Source organism: Phalacrocorax aristotelis, chromosome 1 (genome assembly GCF_949628215.1).
Source record: "Phalacrocorax aristotelis chromosome 1, bGulAri2.1, whole genome shotgun sequence".
In the NCBI taxonomy this organism is placed as follows: Eukaryota; Metazoa; Chordata; class Aves; order Suliformes; family Phalacrocoracidae; genus Phalacrocorax; species Phalacrocorax aristotelis.
This window is the reverse complement of record NC_134276.1, coordinates 76356717-76384034: the sequence shown is the minus strand read 5'-3', so window position 1 is coordinate 76384034 and position 27318 is coordinate 76356717. Positions and strand designations below refer to the sequence as shown.

The 27318-nt window shown below is 44.2% G+C and overlaps 1 protein-coding gene across 3 annotated transcripts; it reads right to left on the bottom strand.

The window, feature by feature from the left end:
- Positions 1–548: 548 nt before the first annotated feature.
- LOC142057767 (granulocyte-macrophage colony-stimulating factor receptor subunit alpha-like) lies at positions 549–17654 on the bottom strand. 3 transcript variants are annotated; one of them, XM_075094457.1, is made up of 10 exons: positions 17527–17654; positions 16658–16960; positions 11190–11319; positions 10922–11097; positions 8723–8862; positions 5120–5158; positions 3992–4121; positions 3516–3612; positions 2561–2642; positions 549–1371 (listed from the first exon to the last, which is right to left on the bottom strand). In XM_075094457.1, the coding sequence occupies exons 2-10, from the start codon at positions 16743–16745 to the stop codon at positions 1297–1299; spliced, it is 957 nt and encodes a 318-aa protein (XP_074950558.1). In that variant the 5' UTR covers positions 16746–16960; positions 17527–17654; the 3' UTR covers positions 549–1296. The 3 variants fall into 3 exon arrangements, with proteins under 3 accessions (XP_074950558.1, XP_074950567.1, XP_074950546.1); XM_075094466.1 differs by lacking the exons at positions 16658–16960; positions 17527–17654 and adding an exon at positions 16348–16482; XM_075094445.1 differs by lacking the exons at positions 16658–16960; positions 17527–17654 and adding an exon at positions 12603–12785.
- Between the last annotated feature and the right edge of the window lie 9664 nt (positions 17655–27318).

The window sequence follows — 27318 nt, the reverse complement described above, 5'->3', positions numbered from 1 at the left end:
GAGGGAATAATAACTGCCCTTGATCTGCTGGGTCCAATCCTCACAGTAGTCCCAGTATGTGGATAGTTTTCATTACTGTAAGGAAGCGCTTCTGATTTGTGTTCAGTTTGTTGTCCACCAGCACCTCAGAGCCTTTTCTGCAGACCTGTCAGTCAGTCATTCTCTAGGACACAGAGATAGTTGTTCCCATGTATTTGGCTTTGCATTTGCTGCTGGAGGTTCCTGTCAGCTCCTTTCTTCAGCCTGTCAGGAGCCCTCTGAATAGCAGGCCTGCCCTCCAGTATATCAGTCAGCGTCCTCAGTTTGCTGCCATCCACAGTCTTTCTGAAGCCACATTTCATCCCGTTGTCCAAGTTACTGTTAGTTCTAAATACTACGAGTCTCAGCATTGATCCTTGAGGGGCATCACTCATAACCTGTCACTGCATTCAACAACAGCCCGGCTGTTTTCCCAACACCTTGTCGTAACCCTATGTCTTTGGAAAATTATTGTCCAGTTCCCAGCTGACTAGTAAAGGTCTCTGTTTGAACAAAAGGACACAGAAATTAACTGAGTCACGCACTCAATATTTTAAAATACTAAGAAGTTGAAGAGGAACAAAAGTAGTAAAAAGGCAAGTGAGCATTAAGAGCATAAAGAGCTAGGTACCTACAGGAGTAAATGCTGGGCTGATATCAAGTTAATGGTGGCTGATCTCTTAACCTGAAAGTACCACACTTAAGGTCTAGGATTAGTTGGGGTTTTAGACATACTCTTGTCCTTTGTGATTCCTGTTGAGTACAGGCCACCACTCAATATGTTAGCCTGTTTTCAATCCTATTCTCAGTTTTCTACTTGCCCATGTGTACTTCAACAGATCTGAGGAAACTTCAAGTATGCAGAGGCCCATTCTTGACCATAGAACAATGGCATTCAGGCACCAGAAAATTTTTTTAAATTTTTTTTAGATTTCTTTTCTTGCTCTTTTTAATGAGACACACCCACTATTTTTCCTTAAACAAATTAAAATGTAACTAAGATTTCTTGACTGAAATATTTCAATCATATTCACAAAATGGAAGATATCCAATAAGGACAAGTTACCCAAACAGTTACAGTCAGCCAAAAATAAAAGCAAATACAATTACATTTGAAAACATTATATGGGAGATATCATTCTTTCTTGGTTGCACTACTGTTTTTGCCAAGAAAAGGAAGAAAGTGAAGAAAGCCTGTATATTATTCCAGGCTTTCCGCAGGAATATACAGTTGCCTGAGCGAAGAAATGCCCTTTCAGAATCCTCAGTTTTTCACGGTTATTTCACTATGTCAGCAACTAATGTTATCTCTTCATTTTCAGACGTTGTTGACTGAATTTTGCTCTCCATCAGCTGAAAGGACAAAAAAAACCTCCATTAGTTTTATACTTAAATTTAGGTTAGCATGTACTTACTTATGCACAATTCTGAGGGTACTACAGCTCCGGCTGCATCTTTTATAGAAATATTTCGCTTCTTTGTTTTTTAGCTGATAAGCTTTCCTTAGCTGGACATAACAGTAGAACTCCAGCAACTTTGTAATGCCAACCCATGATTTTTGACTGGCCTGGAAGTGGACAGGAAGAATGTGTGCTTTTCTCCAATGCACACACAGATTACTACACCATCTCAAACAAATTAATACAAAAGGATTAACTTTGCCAAGGTGTGAAAGTAGATGAGTGCAAATTGGCCTGAAGATTAGCTAATCGACGAGACCATGAGAAATTATTGGACATAACATGACAAATTGCTGGACAAGAAAAGGGTGCAAGCAAGCTGCTGGTCAGTATGCTGGCCTGGTCAAACCCTGTGTGTGTGTGACCGCTGCGGTCTGTCCTGTTACATTACAAAATCCTATTTTGAACTGTTTTCTGTGTCACCTTGCTTTCTATCCTGTGTGTCTAACTTGCTAGCAAGCTCCACTGAAGGTGGGCTAGTGGGTGGGTAGGAGACACCCGCATCTGGAGGGACCAAAGGTGAGAGCTGGTGACCTGGTGGGAGGACGCAAGGTCTGGACACAGAGATCACATAGGAGGAACTTGAGAATAGATGGTTGTGAATGAACAGAGTGAGGGTGTATGCACATCTCTGTGCCAAACTTCAGCCCTGCTCAGCTGGAGAGGAGCAGGAAGACTGGGACATCTGCGACGCTATTTATGTGACTGCTGTTGGTGTTGATGTGGTGCCAGCAAAAGCACCTGTGCTGGTCTTTGTGGCTGGCTGCAGTAGTGTCCTCTCTGTGTGCTTTTGTACATGTGCCTTGTGTATGCCCAGCCCTTGCTGCTCTCTGGACCTACCAATGGGAGTATCAGCCCCTGTATCTGTGAGGCTGGAACAGGAGGAATCCCCTGGTTCTGGAAAAGCACTACATTTGACTTCCCTTAACACACTTGCCTGCTGATTTTCTCTTGTAATTCCCCAAAATATGGCAAAGAGAAGCATTATTCTCTCTGTTAAGTTCCTTGTCATTTAAAAAATACCTGCAACAGACTCTGGTATCTATTTTACACATTTAATATAAAATAGAAAGAGAACGTACCTCTGGGTTTGTGTCAGGCAGTCCACAAAATGCATTTTTTGGCTCTGGGATTTGTAGAAACGCTGCTTTCCAGCAGCCAGTCCTGGAGATCAAAAGGGATGGAATAGAAAAGAAAAATTACGTAACCGCCACGTATCAAAACCGTTGCAACCTTGAACCAGCTCTAACCTTCCCCTTCCAGGAGAGAAGATAAATTAAAAATACATCATCTCGGCAAGAATGGAATACATATCAGGAAAACTCTAAGAATTTGGATGCTGATAGTTTAATTTTTGGTTAAAGATTCGCTAGTAGTTATTTTCCTCTTTGAAAGGAAAAGGAACTCCCAATTGTTCTGCTGTTTAAGTCACTATAACCAGTGAAAAGTGTGTGTCAAAATTTTGCCAAGTTGGAATAACAGTATCTTCTCTGAATTACTGTATCTTTCTATACAAGGTGCATGATATAGCAGAATATCCTTTTTCTTTCTGTTTCACTTACACAGTTTGTTTCAAGAAGCAAGCTGCTTAGCTTATGTGCCTCCAGATACATTCAGTTTGCCAGGACAATTCTAGTGAACACCGCAAAATCTTTACCAATAAGTACAATCAACCGGTGTGTTTGCAATAAATTCAGCAGCTTAAGAACTCAGAAAACCTGTTGTGTAAACAGTCTACATTGCAAATATTCAGAGCAGCTATACTTTTAACATAAGTAATTGCATACAGTTGCTCTCCTTGCCATCTTGACAGAAGAGGCCCTGGGAAAAGTGGTGTGCATCAGCTGGGGAGGGACTTTTGGCATCACCATTACAGTACTTGCCTCAGGACCGCTCATTTGGATTGATTTCTACTACAGTCTGAGTGAAAAAGTTTTATCTATACTAGAGAGATGCCTCTACCATATCTGTTTAAGAACTGCGGATGTTTCACACACCCACCACACAAAATGAAACGTATGCATAAATTAAGTTTACCTTTTGCAGAACAGAATTACGACGATTGCCAGTAAGAGGGTGGCAACTGCTACCACAAGTAAAATCCATGCTGAGGAAGAAACAATTTCTTCATTTCCTGAAAGAGAAGCAGTCATAAAGTGTTATTGTAAATAAAAAGGAATAGATGCACAGCTGTGTCAAACATCTACTCTGATGGCTGCCTGGTGAGTGTCAGTCTGAAGGGCTTCACTCGGTATAAAAATACACTCTTTAATTTAGCACCTTAGCAGTAACATCTGCTGGGGGGGATTGACGTTGAGCCTGTTTGCCCAGCCCCGGCAGTAAGCAGGGATGCACTTCGGTTGCAAATGTGTAACTTCTCAGCAATGTGGAGGGAAACAAAATGTATGCCAAGCCTTTATATACCTGTGTGTCTGTAGATGCGCAGGAGCGTGTGAGGTAGACAAGGCATTGCTGGGGGAAGGGTAGCCCAAGGCATGGATTTTCATTCTTACCAAACTCTACAGGTGCACTCCACTCCCCCCAGGCTGAGCTCACGAGGCAGGTGCTGCCAGCTGTTCTCATTTTCAAGAGGTACCTCTTTCTTGTATTGGACCTTCGAAATGTGTGACTATTCCCCCCTTCCTGAAAACAAAGCGAAACTGGGTTGTTTTTCTTTGCTGCTTGTCTAGGTGTTCATAATACACAGGTGCCATTCACCAGCGAAAATTTTAGAAGGCTAGGAGAGCATTGCTTTTTAAAGCAGACTGCTGTTACAAAGCAAAAAAATAAACCCATGCATGTTTATTATGTATATAATATGTACCTATCTCTGCAACTCCTTTAAAAAAATAACCTGTCACTCAGTAAGCTTTTTGTGTTTAGAAGCTTTTTGTCTTTTAAACTATATCCTGTAATTTCTTACGATATAATCTGATCTAATAATAATTTCCATTGGCACATTGACAGAGCCAGAAAAATATCTCAAATTGTCTCGTTACAGTACTGCTAGAGTTGAGCGATTTGAGGAACACACTGTCTGCATGCACCCCACGTTCCTCAGCGTTTGCATTATGACTTTTCAGGAAAAGCATAACTTCCCAGCCAAACCTGTAAAACAAGCAGACGACTGCAATACTTAGGGTTACGGCAATTTACTGAAACATGCTTGCTGTTGGATACTTCCAGGATAGAGGTGCCGCGCTGATTAGAAGGAAGTGCCGCATACTTAGAGGACAGCCTCCATCCCAAAGGATCCCAATGGACTTTTGTGGTCCTTGTTTTTCATAAACAAAATTAAATTCCTAGGAGGTGTTTTCTCTGTGTCTCTTTTCTCTGCCGTCACCGGTGTGTAACTTCAAACCCTGATCCAAATATTTGAGGGGGAGAGTGGACAATATAATGTAAAATGGAAGGTTTTTCAAAATATTTGCGGAACAAAGTTCTGCTCTTGATTGTATAATAACTGACATATGTCATGGTGATTTAGAATTTGACACATTCGTGAAATTTATAAATGAGGATCCCGTACAGCATAGGACATTGAACACCTACTGAGTAAAAGGCATTTGGATACTACTTACTTTTCACAAATGACTGAGAAAGTAGCTCGTATTGCTTATTAATAGAACAAGCAGACTTACTTGTGTAGAAGTATATTTGGCTTTCCCCTCAGCGTTATCCTGTAAATTGGAAAAAAAATAATTATTTTTACGATTGCTGGTTTTGAGTTTAGATAATGTCATTTTTATCTACTGTCTCCTTTTTCTGCATTACTCTCTCTTATCGCTTGACAGTTTTTCAGAAGAACTAGTCATTTCTCTAACATTTAGTATCTAATATATAATTCATCTGCAATGCCAAGTTTATATAGTAACTAAATCTTTTATGGAAAAGTATTTTTTTTCCTTACCACCAGAGTTTAGAAATAAATTTTATTTCACATTGGTGATTAAGCTGAAACACAAGCAAACCAAACCTGAATGAAAACCGTACGTTTATTCTTACACACACCGTGGGGAGGGGGGGAGGGGCCGGGGGGGTGGGAGAAGATAAAAATCTGTGAAATAAACTTTTTAGTTTACTTCTAGTGTTTATATTTTACAATAAATGTTACCATATTTAATCGCAAATGCTATGTAAATATTGTTTCCTCTTCCCTCAGATGAAAATACTCAGGACTGACGTGGATTCACAGATATTTTAGGCTGCCTCCAGCTACAATTTTGATAGAATACAATTCACTCATCTCTTCTGAGTAACCACAATGACTACCATGTAATGTAGTGACCATACAACTAATGACTGCAGACTACATCGTCTCCGTTAGCCTGCCAGAGTTATGTATTTTTTAATTATTTTACATTCTTTATTATTCCATTTTAAAACAAAATTAAATTAATCCAAACGTGATCTATCAAATAATTGCATGCATGCTCATGTGGCACCTGAACATGACTTTGCAAGGCACACTGCTGTACAGGTCAGCTTCTAGGATCTGCACACAAGCCAGCTGAAGCGCAAGGATCAGCGTAGGAGAAAGTGCAACAAAATAGTCTCCCATTTTTTGCATTTATACCAAAATAATACATGAGAAATGGAAACAATGAAGTCAAGGAAGACCTCAGAAAGTGGAGTTCCAGAAGGACAGCTGGTCTTTTGCAAACTTTGGAAGAAAAGCTGTATTAAGGGGCACGGCATTTAAAAAAAAATTTAAGGAGAAAGCGTGCACGATAGTTAAAAGAGAATCCCTCCTGCAGGGCATGGTGGCACCAATCTACTGACCTGACCTGACGGAGGTCTGTTTCTTGCTTGGGGCCAGGACCCAGGGTGCTGCAGAAGGACTGCCAGACTTGCCTAGCAAATGAACTATTACCCCTTTGTGCTTTTCTGTGTGGGCACAAAATGGTGTGGCCGGGTAACCTGTATGGTTGCAAGGGTGACTGCAGTACGCTGAGGGGATTGTGAAGGGCAGGAAGCCCAGATGTCGACTCCTCAGTCCTTCCAGTGAGAGGGAAAGGCTTGAGCAGAATTGAACTCATCCAGCAGGTAAACACCTGTCTGAGTAGCTGGTGTCACTGGCAGGGCTTTGGCTTCGACACCCCTAGGACCCTTTCTCAGAAACGGGAGCTACTGGGCACGCATAGGATGCATCTCACCAAGGGGGATGAGAGCATCCTTGCAAACAGGCTTGCTAAACTGGTCCTTGTGCTCTGTGTGAAAGAGTGCCTTGAATACATAGAGCTCTGTCTTAGGACAAATGATAAACCAGTAAGAGAGCTTGCGAGTAGGCATCAGAGGACAAACCAACACAGGTGAAAATGTAGGAGGTGCTTGCCCCAAATGTCCTGATCAGGAAAAGGAAGCGGATGAGACCCTCTTCAGAGAGCCTCATAGTCACAGGCCTTGTACTCAAGGGAAGTTGCCCTGGAAGACAAAGTTGCTGGTCGATCTACAAGGACAGCCTCCTCAGAGCACAAGAATGGTCCATTCCAGTGTACAGAAAATCAAGCAAGTATGACAGGTGAGCATGGCAGGACACGAAGCTTGAGCCTGAGCTCAGAGGCAAAAAGGTAGCAAGCAGAAGGTAGAAGAAGGGATTTGGGAGGAATACAAAGGCATTTTCTTCACCTGCGGGAACGGACTCAGGAAAGCCAAAGCTCAGCTGGAGTTGAGACTAGTGAGGGAGGTGAACACAAGAAATATCTTTATGAGTGCTCTGGCAGCGAAAGGGAGGTTAAGGAGAATGATGCAGGCCTGTTGCTCAGTGAGTTGGGGAAACCTATTACAAGGGACATGGGAAAGGCTGAAGTAATTGGTGCCTTTTTAGCTCAGTTTTCATTGTTAAAATTTGCCTGCTGGTTTCCCAGATAGCTTGATCTATAAAGCCTTAACTTAAAATATGGCTGAAGGAGAAGCCAAGATTCTCAGCAAATTTAGTTTACTGGGGCCAGATATGAAAAACTGTGATTGAAATTATGCTGCTCACAGTGTTACGTGGTTTTTTTTTTGTTTGCTCCCTAGGCAAGTAATTTCCAGTTGTGAAAACAAAATTTCAAGGCTAACTGTAATACAATATATGTTGTCACATATTACATTGTGTAACTCTACATTCATATATTATACATTAATAAAACAATACAGGTTTATACCTGGCAGAGGTAAAGCAATAAATTTTGCAGTGCAGTAATTGCTGGACCTTGACACAATAAAGAACATGAAAACTGCTACTGATTATTTAAAAAATGCTCAGCAATTCAGACTATGTGTGAATTGAATATTCCTTATAAAATGAATATTAGGCATACTAAAAGGCTTTAAGGAGTACGTATTGCTTTACCCTAATGCACTTTTTTGCCAATGTCAGTTTCCTATAAGCTTTCTTTGCTGCAGCAGCCAAGGGATTCAGAGAAGTAATGCAGTTTTGTAGCAGTTAGTTGGGCTTGCAAGAAAAGTTGTCTATGAAATAGCAAGCCCAGCGTAGACAAATAGGTTCCAAATAACAGAAATAGAGGGAATGCCTTCAATCAGCCAGTAAGCGGCCAAATCTGGTTGTAGTACAGGCAGGTTTTTCCTTTGTTGTCACTGTCCGCCACCCTGTGGTCATTTGATGCGGTTCTGCCAGTTACAGTAGTTTAGGTCTAGTAGTGAAACACAGTAATCTCACTCCTTCCCTATTGCTGCAAAAAGACTTGTAAAGCCAAGGTCTGAATCTGATCTTCGGTAGCTTAAATGATTCCCTCAGTAACCTGTGCTTATTCACATTGCCTTTCTGCTTTCTCTCACATTTATTTTCCTGCTATTTAACTTTATATTTATAGCTTTAACTCTTGGAACAACAGGTGTGTTGCTTATACATGATAACTGGATAAGCTATCTACATTTCATATACATAGAAACTTCATTCACCTCCATCAACTCATACTTTTTAAGTGGATGCACATTTCTCTGTCCAGGATTTATAGCCCTTTCGCAGAGATGCGGCCAGCACTGGAAGGACCCCAGTCCAGGACAGCTTCACCAGATCTTAGTGAACAAGATGCCTTTTCTGAGTCTTGTCACAGCCAAAGCTATGATACGTTCAAGTCTTGATTAGCCATGTTTCTCCTCTTAGTCCCGCAGAGTCACAGTCAAGCAGTGTATCTCCATACACCATACAAGAGGGATATTTTTTTTTTCTATCCATGTGTATTGGTAAATGCAAACATATGCATTAATGTTAAATGTAGGTGAAGAAATTATCTTACCTTATAATTTATGTAGATGTCATATTTAAAACACTTGTCTTTGTTAGAATGACTTATTTGGGGTCGTTGCCATTGAATTATGCAATCATTTTTAATTTCATCACAGTTGACAGTGATGTTTGATGGAGGCATGAGCTTTTCTGAAATAACCAAGAATTCAAATAATTAAAATCACTTGATCTCTTTTTGCTTTGTTAAAAGCGAGTGCAATTGCAAATAACACATCTATGACGAAAGATGCTCTATTGTAGCTATTTTTCTTAGGAACTCTGTTAGAAATAATTGAAAGACCAAAGTTCTTGAAATCCTGTCCCCAGGATGAGAAAAAACAGAGGCTAATCCAGAGAACATGCCTTAGAAGCATACAAAGATACAAACCCCTCCATTTACTTTTCTAGATGAATAAGTGTCATGGTTTGAGCTGGGACAGAGTTAATTTTCTTCACCCTAGCTGGAATAGTGCTGTGCTTTGAACTTAGCATGAAAAAAATTGTTGAGATAACACACCAACGTTTTGGTTGTTGCTGGGTAGCGCTTGTACCAGTCAAGGACTTTTCCAGCCTCCCATGCTCTGCTGGGTGCACAAGAAGCCGGGAGGGGAGGGGGCACAGCTGAGAGAGCGGATTCAAACTGGCCAAAGGGATATTCCATATCATGTAGCGTCATGCCCAGTATGTTACCTGGGAGGAGCTGGCTGGGGGAGGGAGGCAGCAATCGCAGCTCGGGGACTGGCAGCGTCGGTCGGCGGGTGGTGAGCGGCTGTATTGTTTGTGTTTCTGTGGTTTTTTCCTTTTTTTTCTTTCCCTTCCTTTTCCATTTTATTATATTAACATTATTGTCATTATTATCACAATCATTATTATAATTATTATTTCATTGTAATTATTAAACTGTTCTTATCTCAACCCACAAATTCTTTTGCTCTTCCGATTCTCTTCCCCATCCCGCAGGGGCTGGGGGGAGTGAGCGAGCGGCTGCGTGGTGTTCAGTTGCCAGCTGAGGCTGAACCACGACAGTCCATTTTGGCCGCGATTGCTGCCTCCCTCCCCCAGCCAGCTCCTCCCAGTTAACCTACTGGGCATGATGTTACATGATATGGAATATCCCTTTGGCCAGTTTGAATCCGCTCTCTCAGCTGTGCCCCCTCCCCTCCCGGCTTCTTGTGCACCCGGCAGAGCGTGGGAGGCTGGAAAAGTCCTTGACTGGTACAAGCGCTACCCAGCAAAAGCCAAAACGTTGGTGTGTTATCTCAACAATTTTTTTCATGCTAAGTTCAAAGCACAGCACTATTCCAGCTAGGGTGAAGAAAATTAACTCTGTCCCAGCTCAAACCATGACAATAAGGTAGAGTCCCGTCTGGTTTTTTTTTTATATGGATGTTTTTTACTGCAGAAGAACAAGCTGATGCTAACTCTCACGTAAGAAATCCAAAGGTCATTTCTTTCTTCAAGCTTCCTCATAAGATGCTTTTTAGCTAAACCTTCCTTTCAGCTAGGCTGCTACTTTACATCAATATTTAGAGACGGGCCTAGACTATTTGTGATGCGCTATTTGGTCTAAGAACAGTCTTGTTTTATCTGCCATAAGTGATATTACAACTCAATTCCTTCTCCTTATAGAATGAAGCCTTGTTTATCCAGTTTTTGGAGGGAATACCAAGAACAGTGAGACTTTTCCAAAAAGGTTTTGCCACAGCAAAAGTAATTGCACAGGATGCGTGCAAGTAGAGCACCACATCTGAAAGAGCATATGAAAACCTGGGGTATTTTGTACACGCATTAATTCCTTTAACCAAGGATATGGTGTCAGCGTATGCCATCCCCACTGGCAATGAGAAGGAGAAATCAGTGCTCATATAAGCTTCTCCTGAAAAGTCTCCTCTGTTGAAAGGTCTTTGGCCATCACTGAAAAGACAACAGTGGGGAGTACAATCTCTAAAGTCCTGTGGACCTTGCTGGAGAAAGACCTAAAAACAACAAAGGTATAATGCTGAAGAATCTGAGGCAGGCTGCAGCTATGGAGCTTTCTTGCTCAGTTTCCCTCATTCTCTTTTGCTTGGGGAATAGATTTTCTTGAAGAGGCCACAGTCTCTTACTTTCAACTCTAGGGGAGACAGGGTACTTGTTCCTTCTCAGGGACACATGTTCTACTACCCTCATGCAATAACAAAAATGACGCAGAAATAAATTTTTTACCTACCAGTTTTATACAGTTGAACGTACTTATCATAGAACTGGATCACAGAGCCTTTGCTAGATCCATTGACCAGGAAGTAGGCTTCTTCATCCCCTATCCTCACATTTTGGAACCTACATCCCGTGTTTCTGCCATTTTCGTCTTTAATGTAAAGCTCACATTCCACTTCGTTGTCACCTCTGTGCATAGCAAGGTATTTTAGTTAAATGGGGGCAGTGTGATGTGTCAAATGAGAACTGAGACTTTCCTAGACTCAAGCAGACCTACTTACCTCAAGTTCTTCCAGTAGAGAAAATACTGGGTATCTGCTGGAGCATTCCTGCCTGCCTGCCAAGTGCAGTTCATGAGGGAAATGTTATAAATCACACAGGAGAAGTTTTCAATGGCCGACCCATTCATGCCTGCAAACACAGGAACGTCCATGATGAGGAAACATCTTGTGACTGCCCCAAGCTGGAGAACCTTGGCACGTGCTTAGATATGTTAGACAGCTGCAGTTCCAGCTGGTTATTGCTTGGGTTAGACATGACTTGTTTCATTTTAAGTAGTAACACTGGAAGATATTTACACTGACAGATTCAATGTAGAGTTTGTCATGAGTAAGTCCTCCAAAGATATGATTATAGCTGCATCTGACAGAATAAGCCTCAGGGGAGATTACACTGCTCTAGTGCAGGTTGACATCTGAAGTGGCTACTCCTGTGCTTTGAACAGGCCACAGTGCCACAGACTGAAACATTGGCCTATCATCCTTCCATAACCTGCTATAAAATTTCTATTTAAAGGATGTTCTTCAGTGCCCTGTCAAATGAGTGGAGAGAATGAGGAGCTTCCCTGTGGACTCCAGAGAGAGAGAGAAACACAAGTGCAGAGCTGTGAAGCTTTTCAGTACTTCAGAGAGGCGTAGACACAAACTTGTGAGGAGTTTGTGCTCTGCAACGATACCTGGGATTAACATGAGGAATCTTCTCCTGATCACAAACATATCAAATTACTCCTTAACGCCCACCCCAACAAAACCCACTAAGAACACTAAACATACATTTTAAAAGGAAGGATTACTGATTAATCCTTTTATAGAGAATCAGCAATGAGCAATCAAGCAATGAGCTTGATGAGGCAAGAAGTAGTGCCATTTTGTATATGCCAACTCCAAGTTGCTTAAACTAATAGATCCCGTACCTCATTCTTTTAACAATCTCATATCTATTACCTCTCTCATACAAAGAGGAGCAAATTCTGTCAGGGGTTTCATTACCGTGGATGGGACACTGCAAAGCGTTGGGCGTTAAGCCGTGAGTTATGCTGTGACAAAATTCAAGGAGTCACAGATTTCTCAAGGAAGAATTTCAAAACTACAGCCACGAGCCTGTTTCACTTGGATTTTTAACAACAGTTTAAAGACATTCAAATGCTGTAAACAAAATATTAGCACAAACAATTAAAAGAGAATTGGCAGTTAAAAAGATGGCACTAAGCAGGGTGGCAGCTGAGGCCTAAAAATTGCTTAGCTAGCTGCAGGAAACTCTTTTTCTTTTCACACAAACATTGTCATAAGGCTGTGAACAAGAACCTGTTCATCCTACAAGGAACAAATGAATTAAGGAATGAAGGGTTTCAGTTTTAATTTTACCTCCAGGCCATTGGAAGTAGGCAAATTCTTTCCCAAAGTCTAGTGCATTACCTTGAGGAATATATCTGCATATGCTTGAGTATGTGCCGTTCATGTTCACTGTTGTAACAGAAAAGATTGGCCCACTGGGCAGGGGAGGTTCTATTTTTCCAAACATGCACTTCATATTCTCTGCCTGAAAAATGTCATGCAGAAGGTTTACTTTTTAGCTTTTCTTCTATTGGTTTACCCAGTGCTACTCCTGTGGCTTCTAATCCTTGTAGAAAGGGCTTAAGCTTGTGCTCGATTTGTAACAGTGGAACCACTACAATAGTGAAGTAGGTACTGATATCTTCCCAGGCTTGACAACTGTCTTCCCAGAAGTTTTGGGTAATGAACTTTACCAGTTCAAGGTGAAGCGTTCAGTGCTTTCCTCCGGAAAAGCTCATGGCAGTGTTAGGAATAGCAGATCCTCCCCTCCTTCTACCCATAGTCCTCCAAACAGTCCACTAAATCAGTCGAAATGCCTCAAGATAGAGCATGTGTGCTTTCATAAGAATCAGCAGATGGCTGTAATGTGGTTTACACTCCTTTGAAAGACAAAGGGAGATACACCACAAATGCCTGCCTGGGCAAGGAGCTGGCTTGAGGTTCATCTTCACTGACATTCGCTTTCTAAAATCTAGCACCTCATCTGGGCAAGTCATACAGATGCAGTGGTGAAGGAAGACACAGACAGTGACATAGAAGATGCATGGGATACACTGCCTTCAGGCAGCAGCTGTACCTCTCCAGTAGCTTCTGTCAGAGCTTAGAGGACTATAATTTCCATGCTTAGGTAGTTGAAATGAAGGTGACGTGAATCTACCTAAATCTGTGATTACTGATGCAGGTGATATAACTGCACGGAGTATCAGAGGAGTCCCCAAATGTCAGAATTTCCAGGAACTGCCTATAGAAACATTAATTTTTACCGCGAATGTGGTATAAATCTTGCTTGACCCAGTAGTGTAGTGTAAAATGCTCCCTTTCTATTCATGCAAAATAGGCTGTCAAAACCAGTTCTTGTTCCTGAAACAACTTTATGTTGGAGATTACCTACCCAACCAGATGCAGCAGAAATATTGGCCAAATGAATGAAGAGAGTTTTGGGCTCTAGAGGAAGAGAATTTAACTAAGGCAGGAGTAATACAAGCATAGGGAAAAGAATAATCCCAAGAAGACAACTTCATGACTTGCTTTGAAGTATTTGTGCAGCTTGTAGGGGCGAGCGAAAGAGAAAACTGTTTTGCTTAACAAATAGTAGTTGCAAAATAGGAAATGCTTAGCTTTCTGTCTTCTCTGAATAAGCACTGAAAACAGACTAAATGAGAAGCAGAAGTTGCCTTTTCATAAAGTCATGACACTTCTCATGTAATCCATTTACACAAGATCTGAGTTGAGTTCTAGATCTCCTGTCTGCTATCAAAAGTTTGGACTAGAATTGGAGCTGAAGCCTGGATCTGATCTGGAGTTGAATTTGACTGGGAATGGGAAAAATACTAAGGGATTCTCCAGGTCAGAAAAGAAAGATTAAAGAAAGGGTACCACCTCTGATAAATAAGACAGGAGAAGTAGTGACAACTGACATGGAGAAGGCTGAGGTACTCAACAGATTTTTGCCTCAGTGTTCACTGGCAATCACTCTTTTCATGTCTCTCAAGTCCCTGAATCTCAAGACAGGGACTGGGGGAACAAAGTCCCTTCCATCATCAGGTTGAGGGGTGAGGTTTGAGACCGCCTGAAGAACCTGGGCATACATAAGCCCATGGGACCCAATGAAATGCATCCTAGGGTCCTGCGGGAATTGGTTGTTGTAGTTGTCAAGCCACTCTCCATCATATTTAAAAAGTCATGGCAGTGAGGAGGAGTCCCCAGTGACTGCAGAAAGTTGAATATTGCACCTATTTTTAAAAAGGGTTATAGAAAGCATCCTGGGAACTACCTACTAGTCAGCCTCATCTCCAAGCCAGGTAAAGTCATGCAACAGATCCCCCTGGAAGTTACACCGAAGCATATAGAAGACAGGGAGGTGATTGAAGACAGCCAACATGGCATCACCAAGGGCAAATCATGCCCGAGTCACAAGTGCTCCTCTACAATGGAGTGACTTCATCAATTGATAAAGGAAGAGCAACTGATGTCAACTACCTGGATTTCTGTATGACCTTTGGCATGGTCCCCCGCAACATTCTGGCCTCTAAAATAGAGAGATATCAGTTTGACAGATGAACTGTCAGATGATAAGGTATTAGCTGGATGGGTGCACCCAAAGACTTACAGTAGTCAGTGGCTCAATGTCCAAGTGGAAACCAGTAACTAGTGGTGTCCCTCGAGGGTCTGTACTGGGACAAATATGATTTCATATCTTCATTAATGACACAGAGAGTGGGATTGAGTGCACACTCAATGAGTCTGTCCCAGATGACACCAAGCTGAGTGGTGCAGCTGATTCGCTTGAGGGAAGGGATGCCATCCCGAGGGACCTAGACAGGTTTGAGGAGTGGACCCATGCAAACTTCAAGAAGTCCAACAAGGTTCTGCACATAGTTTGGGGCAATCCCCAGTATCAATACAGACTGGGGGATGAATGGATTGAAAGCAGCCGTGCAGAGAAAGACTTAAGGATACTGGTAGGCAAAAAATTGGACATGAGCTGGCAAAGTGTGCTTGCAGCCCAGAAAGCCAACCATATCCTGGGCTACATAAAAAGAATGGTAACCAACAAGCTGGGGGAGGTGATTCTTCCCCTCCACTTCAGTCTCGTGAGACCCCACCTGGAGCACTGTGTCAAGCTCTCGCGTCCCCAGCACAAGGAAAACATGGACCTGTTAGATAGGGTCCAGAGGGCCACAAGAATGATCAGGGAGATGGAACACCTCTTCTCTGAAGAAAGGCTGAGAGAGTTAGGGCTGTTCAGTCTGGAGAAGAGCAGGTTCTGGGGAGACCTTACTGAGGCCTTTCAATATATAAAAGGGTCCTATAAAAAGACAGAGAGAGACTTGTTACCAGGGCCTGGAATGACAGAACAAGGGGCATTGGTTTTAAACTGAAAAACGGTAGATTTATATTGTACATAACAAAGGAATTTTTTATGATGAGGGTGGTGGGGCACTGGAACAGGTTGCACAGATAGGTTGTGGATGTCCTGTCATTGGAAGTGTTCAAGGTGAGGTTGAATGGGTCTTTGAGCAACATGGTCAAGTGAAATATGTCCCTGCCCATAGTGGGGAGATTGGACTAGAGGATCTTCCAAGGTCCCTTCCAACCCAGACCATTCTATGATTGTACGAACCTGCTTGGCCCTCAGGAGCCACTCCAGAAACATTGTGTCTTCACAGGCTCTGTGTCACACCAGCCAGCCCTGAGCAAGCACATCACTGCTTCTTCAATGTCCCTGAATGCTTATGACTTGTTTTTAGGCTATGTACTTAATTCAGTCTGTCCTTTGTACTTAAAAATCCTCATCTGCACAGTATGAGACACCTCTCACCAAAGTTCCTCTGAAAACAGAAAAGCAAGCAATCTTACACTGCAGTCCCATCAAGGCCCTGATTCCACAAGAGTCCTCTGAAGGCAAGAATTTCACAAGAATGGCCAGAGAGGACAGATATGCCTCAGGACCAAGACAGGTCTCGAAAAAAAACTAGAAGAGACTGCTAAAACAGAGACTATTTTGTCCTACTAAGGACATTCTTCTCAGTCACTTCAGGATATGAAAGAAAAAGAAGAAAGTGTAATGATTTATCTCAGTTAAAACTTTACATAGCAAATTTACCCTTATAGTCTTGGTAAAGTCTCCTGCAGTCACTGAACACCAGTACTCAGTGAAATTCTTGCTGCTCATCCAACTCAGTTCCATTTTCCACTGATTCATCATCAAATTTCTAATAGGTGAATCTGGCATCTCCGCTGCAAGTGTCACATAATACGATCAGTAAGGCGCAGGACTGATTCCCAGATTTTTGGGTGCAGAGATTACTACCTAGCACATCTAAGACAGAAAGCAACTTAAGGACAACTACGCATCATGAGAAGCACATTACACTCCACCTTGGAGGATTGCCCCATGGAATTGTTCTACTCACAGTCTGTGCAGTTCCAGCCAACACACAACTGGGTGATCAGCATCACCCACTGAAGGGTCATGAGGATGAGTGCAAGAGGAGCAACCATCTCTTCCTCCTTGGAGACAGAGAACAGTGAAGCTTGTGCAAGGTGAAAGATGCCACTGTGAGCCACTCTCTGAATTTATCTCGTCTGACCTGCTTGTACGCCTGCGTCTACACCATCTGACCATCTCTCGGTTCTGGTGGGAGGAAAGACTGCTTCCCAAGCAGTCAGACAAATGTTCAAATAAACAGTAACAAAGTTAAAGAAGTTGTCCTTTTCTGTAACAAAACAATTTATGTGATGATTAGTAAAGAAGGTGATCTCAGAAGCACAGTATAAGTGTTACATGCATACATTTGATGACTGATATCTTACGGTCTACAGGTTATTTATCTCTCTGCTCTACACAAAGGTTAGGATGAATAGACGTTAAGCAGGTGGGTAAACAGCCGCAAACAGAAAATACCAAAATGGGTCACAGCAATATCAATCAACTTGAGTTACCCAATGGTGAATACGGTAAGTTTGATGAGGGCATTAGCTGATGTACTTTCAAGGATATTTTCCAGTATATGCTTAAAAGTAGATCTAGGAGCAGTGTCTAACTTCTACAAATTCAGTACCAAGCCCAGTAAAAATAAAAAAAAACCCAGAACTGTGACCAGGACCTTTCTCAGCAGGCAGTAGGTACTTTATTTGCAAAAAACTTCAGTTCAGCTACATGAATTCCTCTGTAAACTTTTTAGATTTTACCTGGGACATGACCCCTCCAGCCCTGGACTTCCTAGCGTCTCAGTGAATACCTCAGCAAACAAAAAGTTTGGAAAGACAAAGATAGACCTACCTTCTATTTCAGAACATCTTTTTCTTGTTCATCTTTCTATCATAGTCTTCAGGCTCAGAGAAGATGGAAAGATTCATCTTTTAAGTGGTTGTATAGCTGCAAATAGGGCTTTCTCCCTTGCAGCCTGTGTTTTGGGGAACTGTCATAGCATCGGAAGTGTTGTAAGACATGATGTTCATCACTTCCCTCATGATTCGTACAAACTGCAGTGTACAATTGCACAACTCATGATTGCAAATAACATAAACAAGCAGTTAGCTGGCTAAATTCTCCTTTCTATTGTACAGGGTCCACCCGGTGCCTGGGAATCTAGCAAGTGCATAAAGATCTTTTCTTTTACAGGTATTTCTCTCTAGCTCTAAATAATACTGAGTACTACAAAGCACCTTTCAATACAAACCACCTCTGGGGGCTTGGAGCAGTGAGGTCTCCCCATGGTGGGCCAGGGCAGGGCCTGGCAGCCCGGGCCCGTCCCAGCCCAGCCAGGCGAAGAATGAAAAAAACCCCATACTTTATTGTGCCTTCATCTTTGGAAGAAAAGCACTTGATTTTATGGTGGTAACAGACTGCATTTCATGGCAGGGGGAGGGGAAGTGTCCAGTGTAATAAAATAAGAGCTGTAGGAAATGTCACAGAGACTCAAGTGGGGTTCTGGAAAATGAAGGAAGACAGAGTTTCTGTGTACCTGCCTTTCTCTCTCCTTTCCCCCAGCCTTTCCCCTCTCTCAGTCTCCTTCCTCCAACTGGTCAGTTCCCAGAGTGTTAGGCAGTCTCCTACACACTCCTGCAGCAGACATATCCAAACCAGGAGCTCTGCTCACCCGCTGGCACCTCACTCTGCAGGAGCAGAGGAAGGAGGGAGTTGAGGTGAGCCATACAGCCCAGAGACTGGGCTGGGGAGGAGGAAGGCTAGGATCAGTTGCACCAAAGTTGCATTTGCTGATGCATGGTGTTAAGGGCAGCTGTTGCTGTGTAGCTCCACCCTCTTATGGACATTTCTTGATAAAAGCAGTTGGACCACAATGCTGTGCCCACTGACGGCTGTGGCTGGATTGTTGGGCAGTGTCTGTTTCTGCCCTTTCATTACACTGTTTAGCACTGATGCAGTGGGATGTTGACTGCCCTGGGCAACTGTGTGTTTTTTCTGTGCCTAAATCTTGTTTTGGGAAATGCTGTCAACCTCCAACCTTTGAGCCATCACAGTTACGCATCTTGCAATCAGTGGACATGGACAAACCAGTGCTGGGTTCTCTTTCCCCAGTTGGATTCTCAACTGTGTGTCTACTTGTGCACCCCAGGTAAAGCCCAACACTCCCACTCTGAAGATCTCCCAAGCCTGTACAGCAGGCAGCAGAGGAGCAGCGTGCTCTCTGCTGCTCCCTCAGACTATGCACCTCTGTAACAAAATGAGGAAGTCCGGCTTTTGAGATTTTGAGGTTTGGCTACTTTTTGTTTTTCAACTGGAATATACTGCAGCAGAACAACCCAAACAGCCCACAAGGACAGTGATGTCACCACAGACCAAGGAACTCTCTACAATCCAGGGGATTTCTTTGCTTGTCTATATTTAAGGCAAGTCCTGCCCTGAGGCTTTCAAAAATGAAAATTAAAAAATTAAAAATTAAAAAACTGCGAGCAAAGATGGTGCTATTGATGGTGCTACCATAGCCTGTTATCTTTTAAAGGCCATAAAACTAGTGTTGAAATGAGGACTGTCTGACCAGGAGCTGGGAGAGAAATAAGAAGAGAAAGAGAAAGAGAAAGAAGAACAGAAAGAGAAGAGAAAGTTGGGCAGAGACACTAGTGCTGTTTTCCAACTTTTGACTCTACAAGGAGTAGAGTCATAGCAGGAACGTGATTAAAACCAACCTTTCTTAAAAGTCCCGAGAGCTGGAAGAATAATTGATTGCTCCAACAATAGTAGTGCTCACAAGAACTGCCTGGGCATTTTGCTTCGTGTGGAATAGTCGCTGGGGGTGACTTAGAAATTAAACTTACGTTTTTAGAAAAGGTACTGCATGGAAGAAGCTTGCAGGGCAGGGTGCGGCTGACAGGTGAGAAATCCATTCCATGGAAGTTCCCTAGGCTTGTAGCCTTAGATGTCAGCAATGCCAGGAGAACTTGGTGTACTGACTCTAAGAGGATTTGTCTGGAGGATGGAATGCTGTGGAGACACCGTGGCCAGGCTTTGTGACCATGGAGCTGGTACGCTGCATACTTGGCCAGGCTCTGTGATAAATGGGAACTGGCAGTACCATAGAGCTGGTACACTGCACATTTGCTACCCTGAGTCAACAGACTGTCACGCTTTTGACAAAATGCTGTCCTTTTTACCATTACAATACCAAAACACACCTGCATCCCAAAAGCTACCTGCCTCGAAGGCGCGACCACCCCTCACTGAGCAAAGCAAGGAAATTTTACACCAATAATAATAAGGGTATGTACCACTAGAGTCCCTTAAGCTCCGCCTGAGAGGTAAAAAATAGTATAAATTGCGTCAAGAGAGAAGGGGTGTTGGGGAAGATACCATCGCGTAGCACTCTGACTCCCGGGACAAGTTGGCGGGCTGAGCCCCTCTTCCTGCCCCATTGGGATGCCTTTGGGTAAGATTTGAGCACTTGGCTATACCAAGTGTTTCCCCGGGAAAACTTAGAAACCTCTCTATAGCTTCACTTTAAATCTTCAACGCATTAGAGTCGCTTCACATTTGCTTAACACACTTGTAGCCTAGCAGCGTTACTAATTTTCCTAGTATTTGTGTGTGTCTTGTAACCAGCAATTCTATCACCAGTCATCCAAAGAAACTGTGTATCTGTTGCTTTAATAAATCGTACTATACATTAACCTAGCTGTGATTGTTCTCATTGAATGTGACCTGTCTGGGCAGCTGCCAAATTAGTTACCAACAACAAATACTCTGACGGGTGGTTACATCTACAATCCTTAGAAACTAAACTGCTGATCAAGTCTGAGGCTAAAACTGGACTTAGCTGCCCGTAGACTCCTCTCTGAGAAGGAGTTTAGAAAGCAAGGGGGTCCTGTCTGAACCTCGTGACTCAACGGTAGGGTCTTCCCCAGGCCACTCCTCAGACTCCTACTATGAACACAACAGTATGCCAGTGTCTTACAGCTTTTGCGTAGACCACAAAAACACAAATGGGAGGCAAAGCCTTCTTTTTCACCCTTGCAGCAAGAACTTTCTAGATTTTAGCAAATGTCTTTCTCCTGAGAACAGAAGAACAGCCATAGGAGACCAGAATACAGGACTTCTATCTATGTGAATGCCTGAACCACTTGGTTAGAAGCTTATATAGCCTGACCATCCTTTCCCAGTGAGTGTTAAATTGGGCCTTGGCCAAGGGATGGGAAAGGAGTACCTTTACTCCACTCCTACTCTCACCTCCACTGCCTCATGGACAGGATTTCTGGTGTTCTTATCAGGGCACTAGTAGTGAATTCCAGATCTCGGAATGGCTTTGCAGCCTCAGCAGCTTTTGCAGTGAAAGCAGTGGGGTGGTAATGGGTGAACCAATGGTCATGATCATTGTGAGTGAAGCAGGATGGAGAGGATCCAGTAGACTCTGTCTATTCATTCCCCTTAGATTAAAGTAACCTTTGGCTTTAGTTGGCCACTTCTCATGAAGGTGCTTCTATCTTCTGGCAGTTAAACAGAAGGCTGCTTCTCTGATTGTGTTTTAAAAAACTATTCAAAGCAAATTGTTAATGAAAACTTATTTAGAAACAAAAATGTCATAGAAAAAAGACTGGTTTCAAAGATGGCCTCTTGGAAGTCATCTGTTCTAGTGGAATTTTATCAGCCTGAGAGAAGTTTATCTTCCAGGAGGCAATTTCAGCCGCATGAAATGATTTTAACCATCCTGAGACCTGCTGGATGGGCAAAATGCAGGATACAAGCAAGCCAGGGGAATTGCAGTGATCATCAGGAACCATATTTTGGTACAGGTGCTGGACAAGACAACAACAGGAGGTACTCAGCCAGGTTTGCAACTCATCAAAGAAGAACTGATCATGCATATGACAGTAATGGGCAGTGTAGACTGCAAGGATCATGATGTGGTAGATTTTAAGCTCCTGAGAGAAAGGAGGAAGGCAAATAGCATACTATTTAAGTTGGATATTGTTGTCGTTTAGCCAGCAACTCACAGCCGCTTGCTCACTCCCCCACTGGTGGGATGGGGGAGAGAATCAGAAGGGTAGAACCCATGGGTTGAGATAACAGTTTAATAATTAAAATAAAACAATAATAACAACAACAATAATAATGCAATGAGAAGGAGAATAATGAGAGAGGCAAAACACAGGCCTGGGGGTAGGGAAGGGGGAATGAACAACCAAAACAGCACATGACACAGCCACTTACTGCCCACCAACCCGACGCTGCCAGTCCCCAAGCCACAACTGCCACCCCCCCACCCCGCCATCTCCCCCAGTTAATATACTGGTCATGGCGTCACATGGTATGGAACATCCCCTTGGCCAGTCAGGGTCAGCTGTCTTGGCTGTGGCCCTGCCCCTCCCGGCCTCTTGCCCACCTGGCAGAGCACGGGAAGCTGGAAAGGACCCTGACTACTATAGGCACTACTTAGCCGCTACTTAAGAGCAACTAAAGCATCAATGTGCCATCGGCACTTTACCAGCTACAGTGAAGAGAATTAACTCTATCCCAGCCAAAACCAGCACAGATATCATGAGAACAGATTTCAGGTTGCTTAGGGCAGGATAGGACCTGAGATCCAGTGCTCTGCCCATTTTTCAGCCCTCAACTGAGAGACTGGCAGTAATTCAGAGACTCCCACTATGGATGTGCTGGACTGAAGTCTCCTGCCAGTAGCTTGGGTTTAGCCTCCAGCACATCTTTCCTGTTCTTTCCTGTGTTTTGGGTACCACGACACAGACACAGCCCATCCCTTGCAGTCCCAAGTAACCTCTCTGAACAGCTCATGACATAGAATCACAGAATCATAGAATTTTTAAGGTTGGAAAAGACCTCTAGGATCATCAAGTCCAACTGTCAACTCAACACTACCATGTCTCCTAAACCATGCCCTGAAGTGCCACATCTACATGTCTTTTAAATACCTGCAGGGACAGTGACCCCACCACCTTCTGGACAGCCTCTTCCCTGTAGAAATTTTTCTTACTATTAAATATAAACCTCCCCTGATGCAGCTTGAAGCCATTTCCTCTTGTTCTATCTCTAGTAACTTGGGAGAAGAAACCAACACCCACCTCGCTACCCCTCATTTCAGGTAGTTGTAGAGAGCGATAAGGTCTCCCCTCAGCCTCCTCTTCTCCAGGCTAAACAACCCCAGCTCCCTCAACCTCTCCTCATAAGACCTGCTCTCCAGACCCTTCAAAGTTTTGTTGCCCTTCTCTGGACACGCTCCAGCACCTCAATGTCTTTCTTGTAGTGTGGGGCCCAAAAATGAACACAGCACTTGAGGTGCGGCCTCATCAGTGCCGAGTACAGGGGCACCATCACTTCCCTACTCCTGCTGGCCACACTATTCCCGATATAAGCCAGGATGCTGTTGGCCTTCTTGGCCACCTGGGCACACTGCTGGCTCATGTTCAGGTGGCTGTCAACCAGCACCCCCAGGTCCTTCTCCACCAGGCAGCTTTCCAGCCACTCTTCCCCAAGCCTGTAGCGTTGCATGGGGTTGTTGTGACCCAAGTGCAGGATCCAGAACTTGGCCTTGTTAAATATCATCCAGTTGGCCTCAGCCAATTGATACAGCCTGTCCAGGACCTTCTGAAGAGCCTTCCTACCCTCATGCAGATCAATACTCCCACCCAACTTGGTGTCATCTGCAAACTTATTGAGGGCACACTCAATCCCCTCATCCAGATCGTTGATAAAGATGTTAAATAAGACTGGCCCCAGCACTGAGCCCTGGGAAACCCCGCTCGTGACCAGCCACCAACTGGATTTAGCTCTGTTCACCACAACTCTCTGCGCTTGGTCATCCAACCAGTTTTTTACCCATCGAAGGGTACACCCATCCAAGCTACGAGCCACCAGCTTCTCTAGGAGGGTACTGTGGGAGACAGTGTCAAAGGCTTTGCTGAAGTCCAGGTAGACAACAATCACAGCCTTTCCCTCATCCACTAGGTGTGTCACCTGGTCATAGAAGGAGATCAGGTTGGTCAGGCAGGACCTGCCTTTCATCAGGCCATGCTGTCTGGGCCTGATCCCCTGGTTGTCCTGCACTTGCCTAGTGAGTGCACTCAAGATGATCTGCTCCATAATCTTCCCCAGTAGCAAGGTCAGGCTGAAAGGCCTGTAGTTCCCCGGATCCCTCTTCCAGCCCTTCTTGTAGATGGGTGTCACACCGGCAAGCCTCCAGTCATCTGGGACCTCCCCTGTTAACCAGGACTGTTGATAAGTGATGGAGAGTGGCTTGGCGAGCTCCTCTGCCAGCTCCCTCTGTACTCTTGGGTGGATCCCCTCCGGCCCCATAAACTTGTGAGTGTCCGGGTGGCTCAGCAGGTCATGAACTGCTTCTTCCTGGATTATGGGGGTTTGTTCCACTCCCCATCCCTGCCTTCCAGCTCAGGGGGCTGAATGCCCCAGGAATAACTGGTCTGACGGTTAAAGACTGAGGCAAAGAAGGCATTTAGTACCTCGGCCTTTTCCTCATCCTTGGTGGCAATGTTCCCCTCCGCGTCCAATAGAGGATGGAGATTCTCCTTGGTTCTCTTTTTGTTGTTAATGTATTTGTAAAAAGATTTTTTTTTTTGTTATCCCTTACAGCAGTGGCCAGGCTGAGTTCTATCTGGGCTTTTGCTTGTCTAATTCTCTCTCTGCAAGACCTAATGAGATCTCGGTACTCTTCTTGAGCTGCCTGCCCCTTCTTCCAAACGTGGTCAACTCTCCTTTTTTTCCTGAGCATCAGCAGAAGCTCCCTGTTCACCCAGGCCACTTGTCTTCCCCCACTGGTTCGACTTGTGGCACTTGGGGACAGCCTGCTCCTGGGCCTTCAGGACTTCCTTCTTGAAGAAAGCCCTTCAGGACTTCCTCCCAAGGGGATCTCCCAAGCAGTGCCCTGAACAGGCCAAAGTCTGCCCTCTGGCAGTCCATAGTAGTGGTTCTGCTGACCCCCCATCTTACTTCACCAAGAATTGAGAACTCAATCATATCATGGTTGCTAAGCCCAAGACTGCCCACGACTGCCACGTCTCGCATCAGTCCTTCTCTGTGAACAGGAGGTCAAGTGGGGCACCTCCCCTGGAAGGCTCACTTACCAGCTGTGTGAGGAAGTTATCTTCCACACACTCCAGGAACCTCCTAGACTGTTTCCTCTCTGCTGTGTTGTATTTCCAGCAGACATCTGGTAAATTGAAGTCCCCCACTAGATCAAGAGCAACTGATTGTGATACTTCCACCAGCTGCTTGTAGAACACTTCGTCTACATCTTCAATCTGGTTGGACGGTCTATAACAGACCCCCAGCAGGATATCTGCATTGTTGGCCTTCCACCTCATCCTTACCCACAAGCACTCAACCTTATCGTCACAATCACTAAGCTCTATACAATCAAAACACTCCCTAACATACAGAGCCACCCCACTGCCTCTCCTTCCTTGACTATCCCTTCTGAAGGGCTTATAGCCATCCACTGCAGCACTCCAGTCGTAAGAGTCATCCCACCATGTCTCTGTGATCATGACTAAGTCATAGCTATTCCACTGCACAAGGGCTTCCAGCTCCTCCTGTTTGTGCCCATGCTGCGTGCATTGGCGTAGATGTACTTGAGCTGGGATATCGGTTTCACCCCCAGCCGTGGCACACTGCCCCTGGGCTCCTCTCTAGTGGGCCTGGCTATACCCCATTCCCCCTTCAAACCCAGTTTAGAGCACTCTCGATGAGCCCCGCCAACTCATGTGCAAGAATCCCTTTCCCCCTTTGGGTTAGGTGAACTCCATCTGCCACCAGCAGATGCGGTGCCATGTAAACCGCCCCGTGATCAAAAAAACCCAAAATTCCACTGATGGCACCAGCCTCTGAGCCACATGTTAATCAGATGAGTTTTCCTGTTCCTTTCAGTATTATTCTTCCCTGCCACTGATGGGATTGGGGAAAATGCTGCCTGCGCTCCCAGTCCTTTGGCTAGTCACCCCAGTGCCCTGAAGTCCCTTTTGATTGCTCTTGGGCTTCTCTCTGCAACCTCATCACTGCCCACCTGCACAACCAATAGCGGGTAGTAATCAGAGGGCCGTACCAGACCAGGGAGTTTCCTAGTAACATCTCTGACCCGAGCCCCAGGGAGGCAGCAGGCTTCTCTGTGGGACGGGTCTAGCTGGCATATTGGGCCCTCTGTCCCCCTCAGAAGGGAATCACCTACATCTTTCACCTTTGCCCTGGCACGCAATCTACTACGCCAGAGGTGTCCTTGCATACCTCACAGACCCAGGTCTCAGTGCCCTCTGCCACCACTTGCTTCCTCCTGACCTTGCAGATCTCATCTGCTGCAGGACCTCCCTTGGTGTCTGTCTGCCGGAGCCCAGTTCACAGTATGGGATGGCTCAAGGCATGCCTCCCTCTAGCCAGGGCTCTACTCCATACGAGTGAAACTCCCATAGGAAGCTCTGTTTTGATGAGGGCAACTAGCTCCAGCTCCTGAGTTTAAGGGCCACTATACTGAATTTTTTCATCTGGCACAGTCTTTTCCTAACCTCGGCAGCACCTCTTCTGTTTTGCAGGGATTCAGTTTACCAGAATGTTCAAATCACTCGAGGCATTCCCCTGTGCTGGAGTCTGTCCTACGGTTTTGGTTTGGTTTTATTCTGGCAGAAATGCAGAAAAAAAGATCAAGCCAATTTCAGAAGAAGTAATTTTAGGAGCCTAAGGTAAATCTTTGGAAAAGCCAGTCAGGAACAGAATTGCCTAGTATGCACGGGCGATCTTTAGTGTTTATTCTGTAGAGACACTCTCCAAGTGATGTCGACATGAGGAAAAAACAGAACATTTGCAACAGCAGCATTAGTAAACTTAGTCGTTGTAACCATGTAGCCCTGTAACATGCTAGTAACAGGCTATAAACTTCGTAATGAGTTTGCAAGGCCTCAGGGCTGAAGTTTGTCAGGCTTGCTCTGCTTGGACTTTTCTTGATATGCTTGTAGTTTTCTTTGACCATGTGCCCATCGCTAATTTGTTTTACTTTTGCTTTCCTTTGTATGTTAGCACTAAGGTTTTACAACTCTAGTGCACCGATACAGACATAGATATACCGATATAGATGACAGTAGAGGCCTTTAGAAGTGGAGGCACACGGATATGCCGTAGACGTGTAGAGGCATGGGGCTGGGTAAGAGGTGGGACACAGGCATGGCAATGGGGACTTCATGGCTATAAAAGGCCTCTAACCCCTGGTTTTCCCAATCTAAATAACCCATCCACCGAAGCACAATGTGTGATTAGCCTCCAGATTGGTGGTTTTGCCTCATATCTCCTTACTAATTGGAGGATTCTGTTTTGTCCAGGTGTTATAAAACCACACAACCAGCCTGTACCACTTACAGCTAGCAAGTGGCAGGCTTCTGTCGGAGAGTTCAGAAGGTCAATTTCCAACATTTCCCACCCCACACACATACACATAATTATCTGCTACCTGTTAGCAGTCACATTTTCAGCTATGTTTTCATCTACCACAGGTATGAAGTGATGAAAAGTGGGAGTAAATTTTTTGTTTCGTAAATGGCTGTGAGCAACATCTAGGGCATGCTGTGCTGAAGGCTGTAGCAACAGAGTTTGAAAGCAACAAATAGA

Bases quoted from the DNA above. Each gene is read 5' to 3' on its own strand.
- LOC142057767 (XM_075094445.1), bottom strand. From the start codon at position 12,717: ATGAAGTGCATGTTTGGAAAAATAGAACCTCCCCTGCCCAGTGGGCCA. The intron at 11,320-12,602 runs GTAATGCACTAG...CTGTGTTTGCAG, and splicing joins ATGCAGATATATTCCTCAAG to GCATGAATGGGTCGGCCATT. The intron at 4,122-5,119 runs GTAAGTCTGCTT...CTTTGTTTTCAG, and splicing joins CCAAATATACTTCTACACAA to GAAGGGGGGAATAGTCACAC.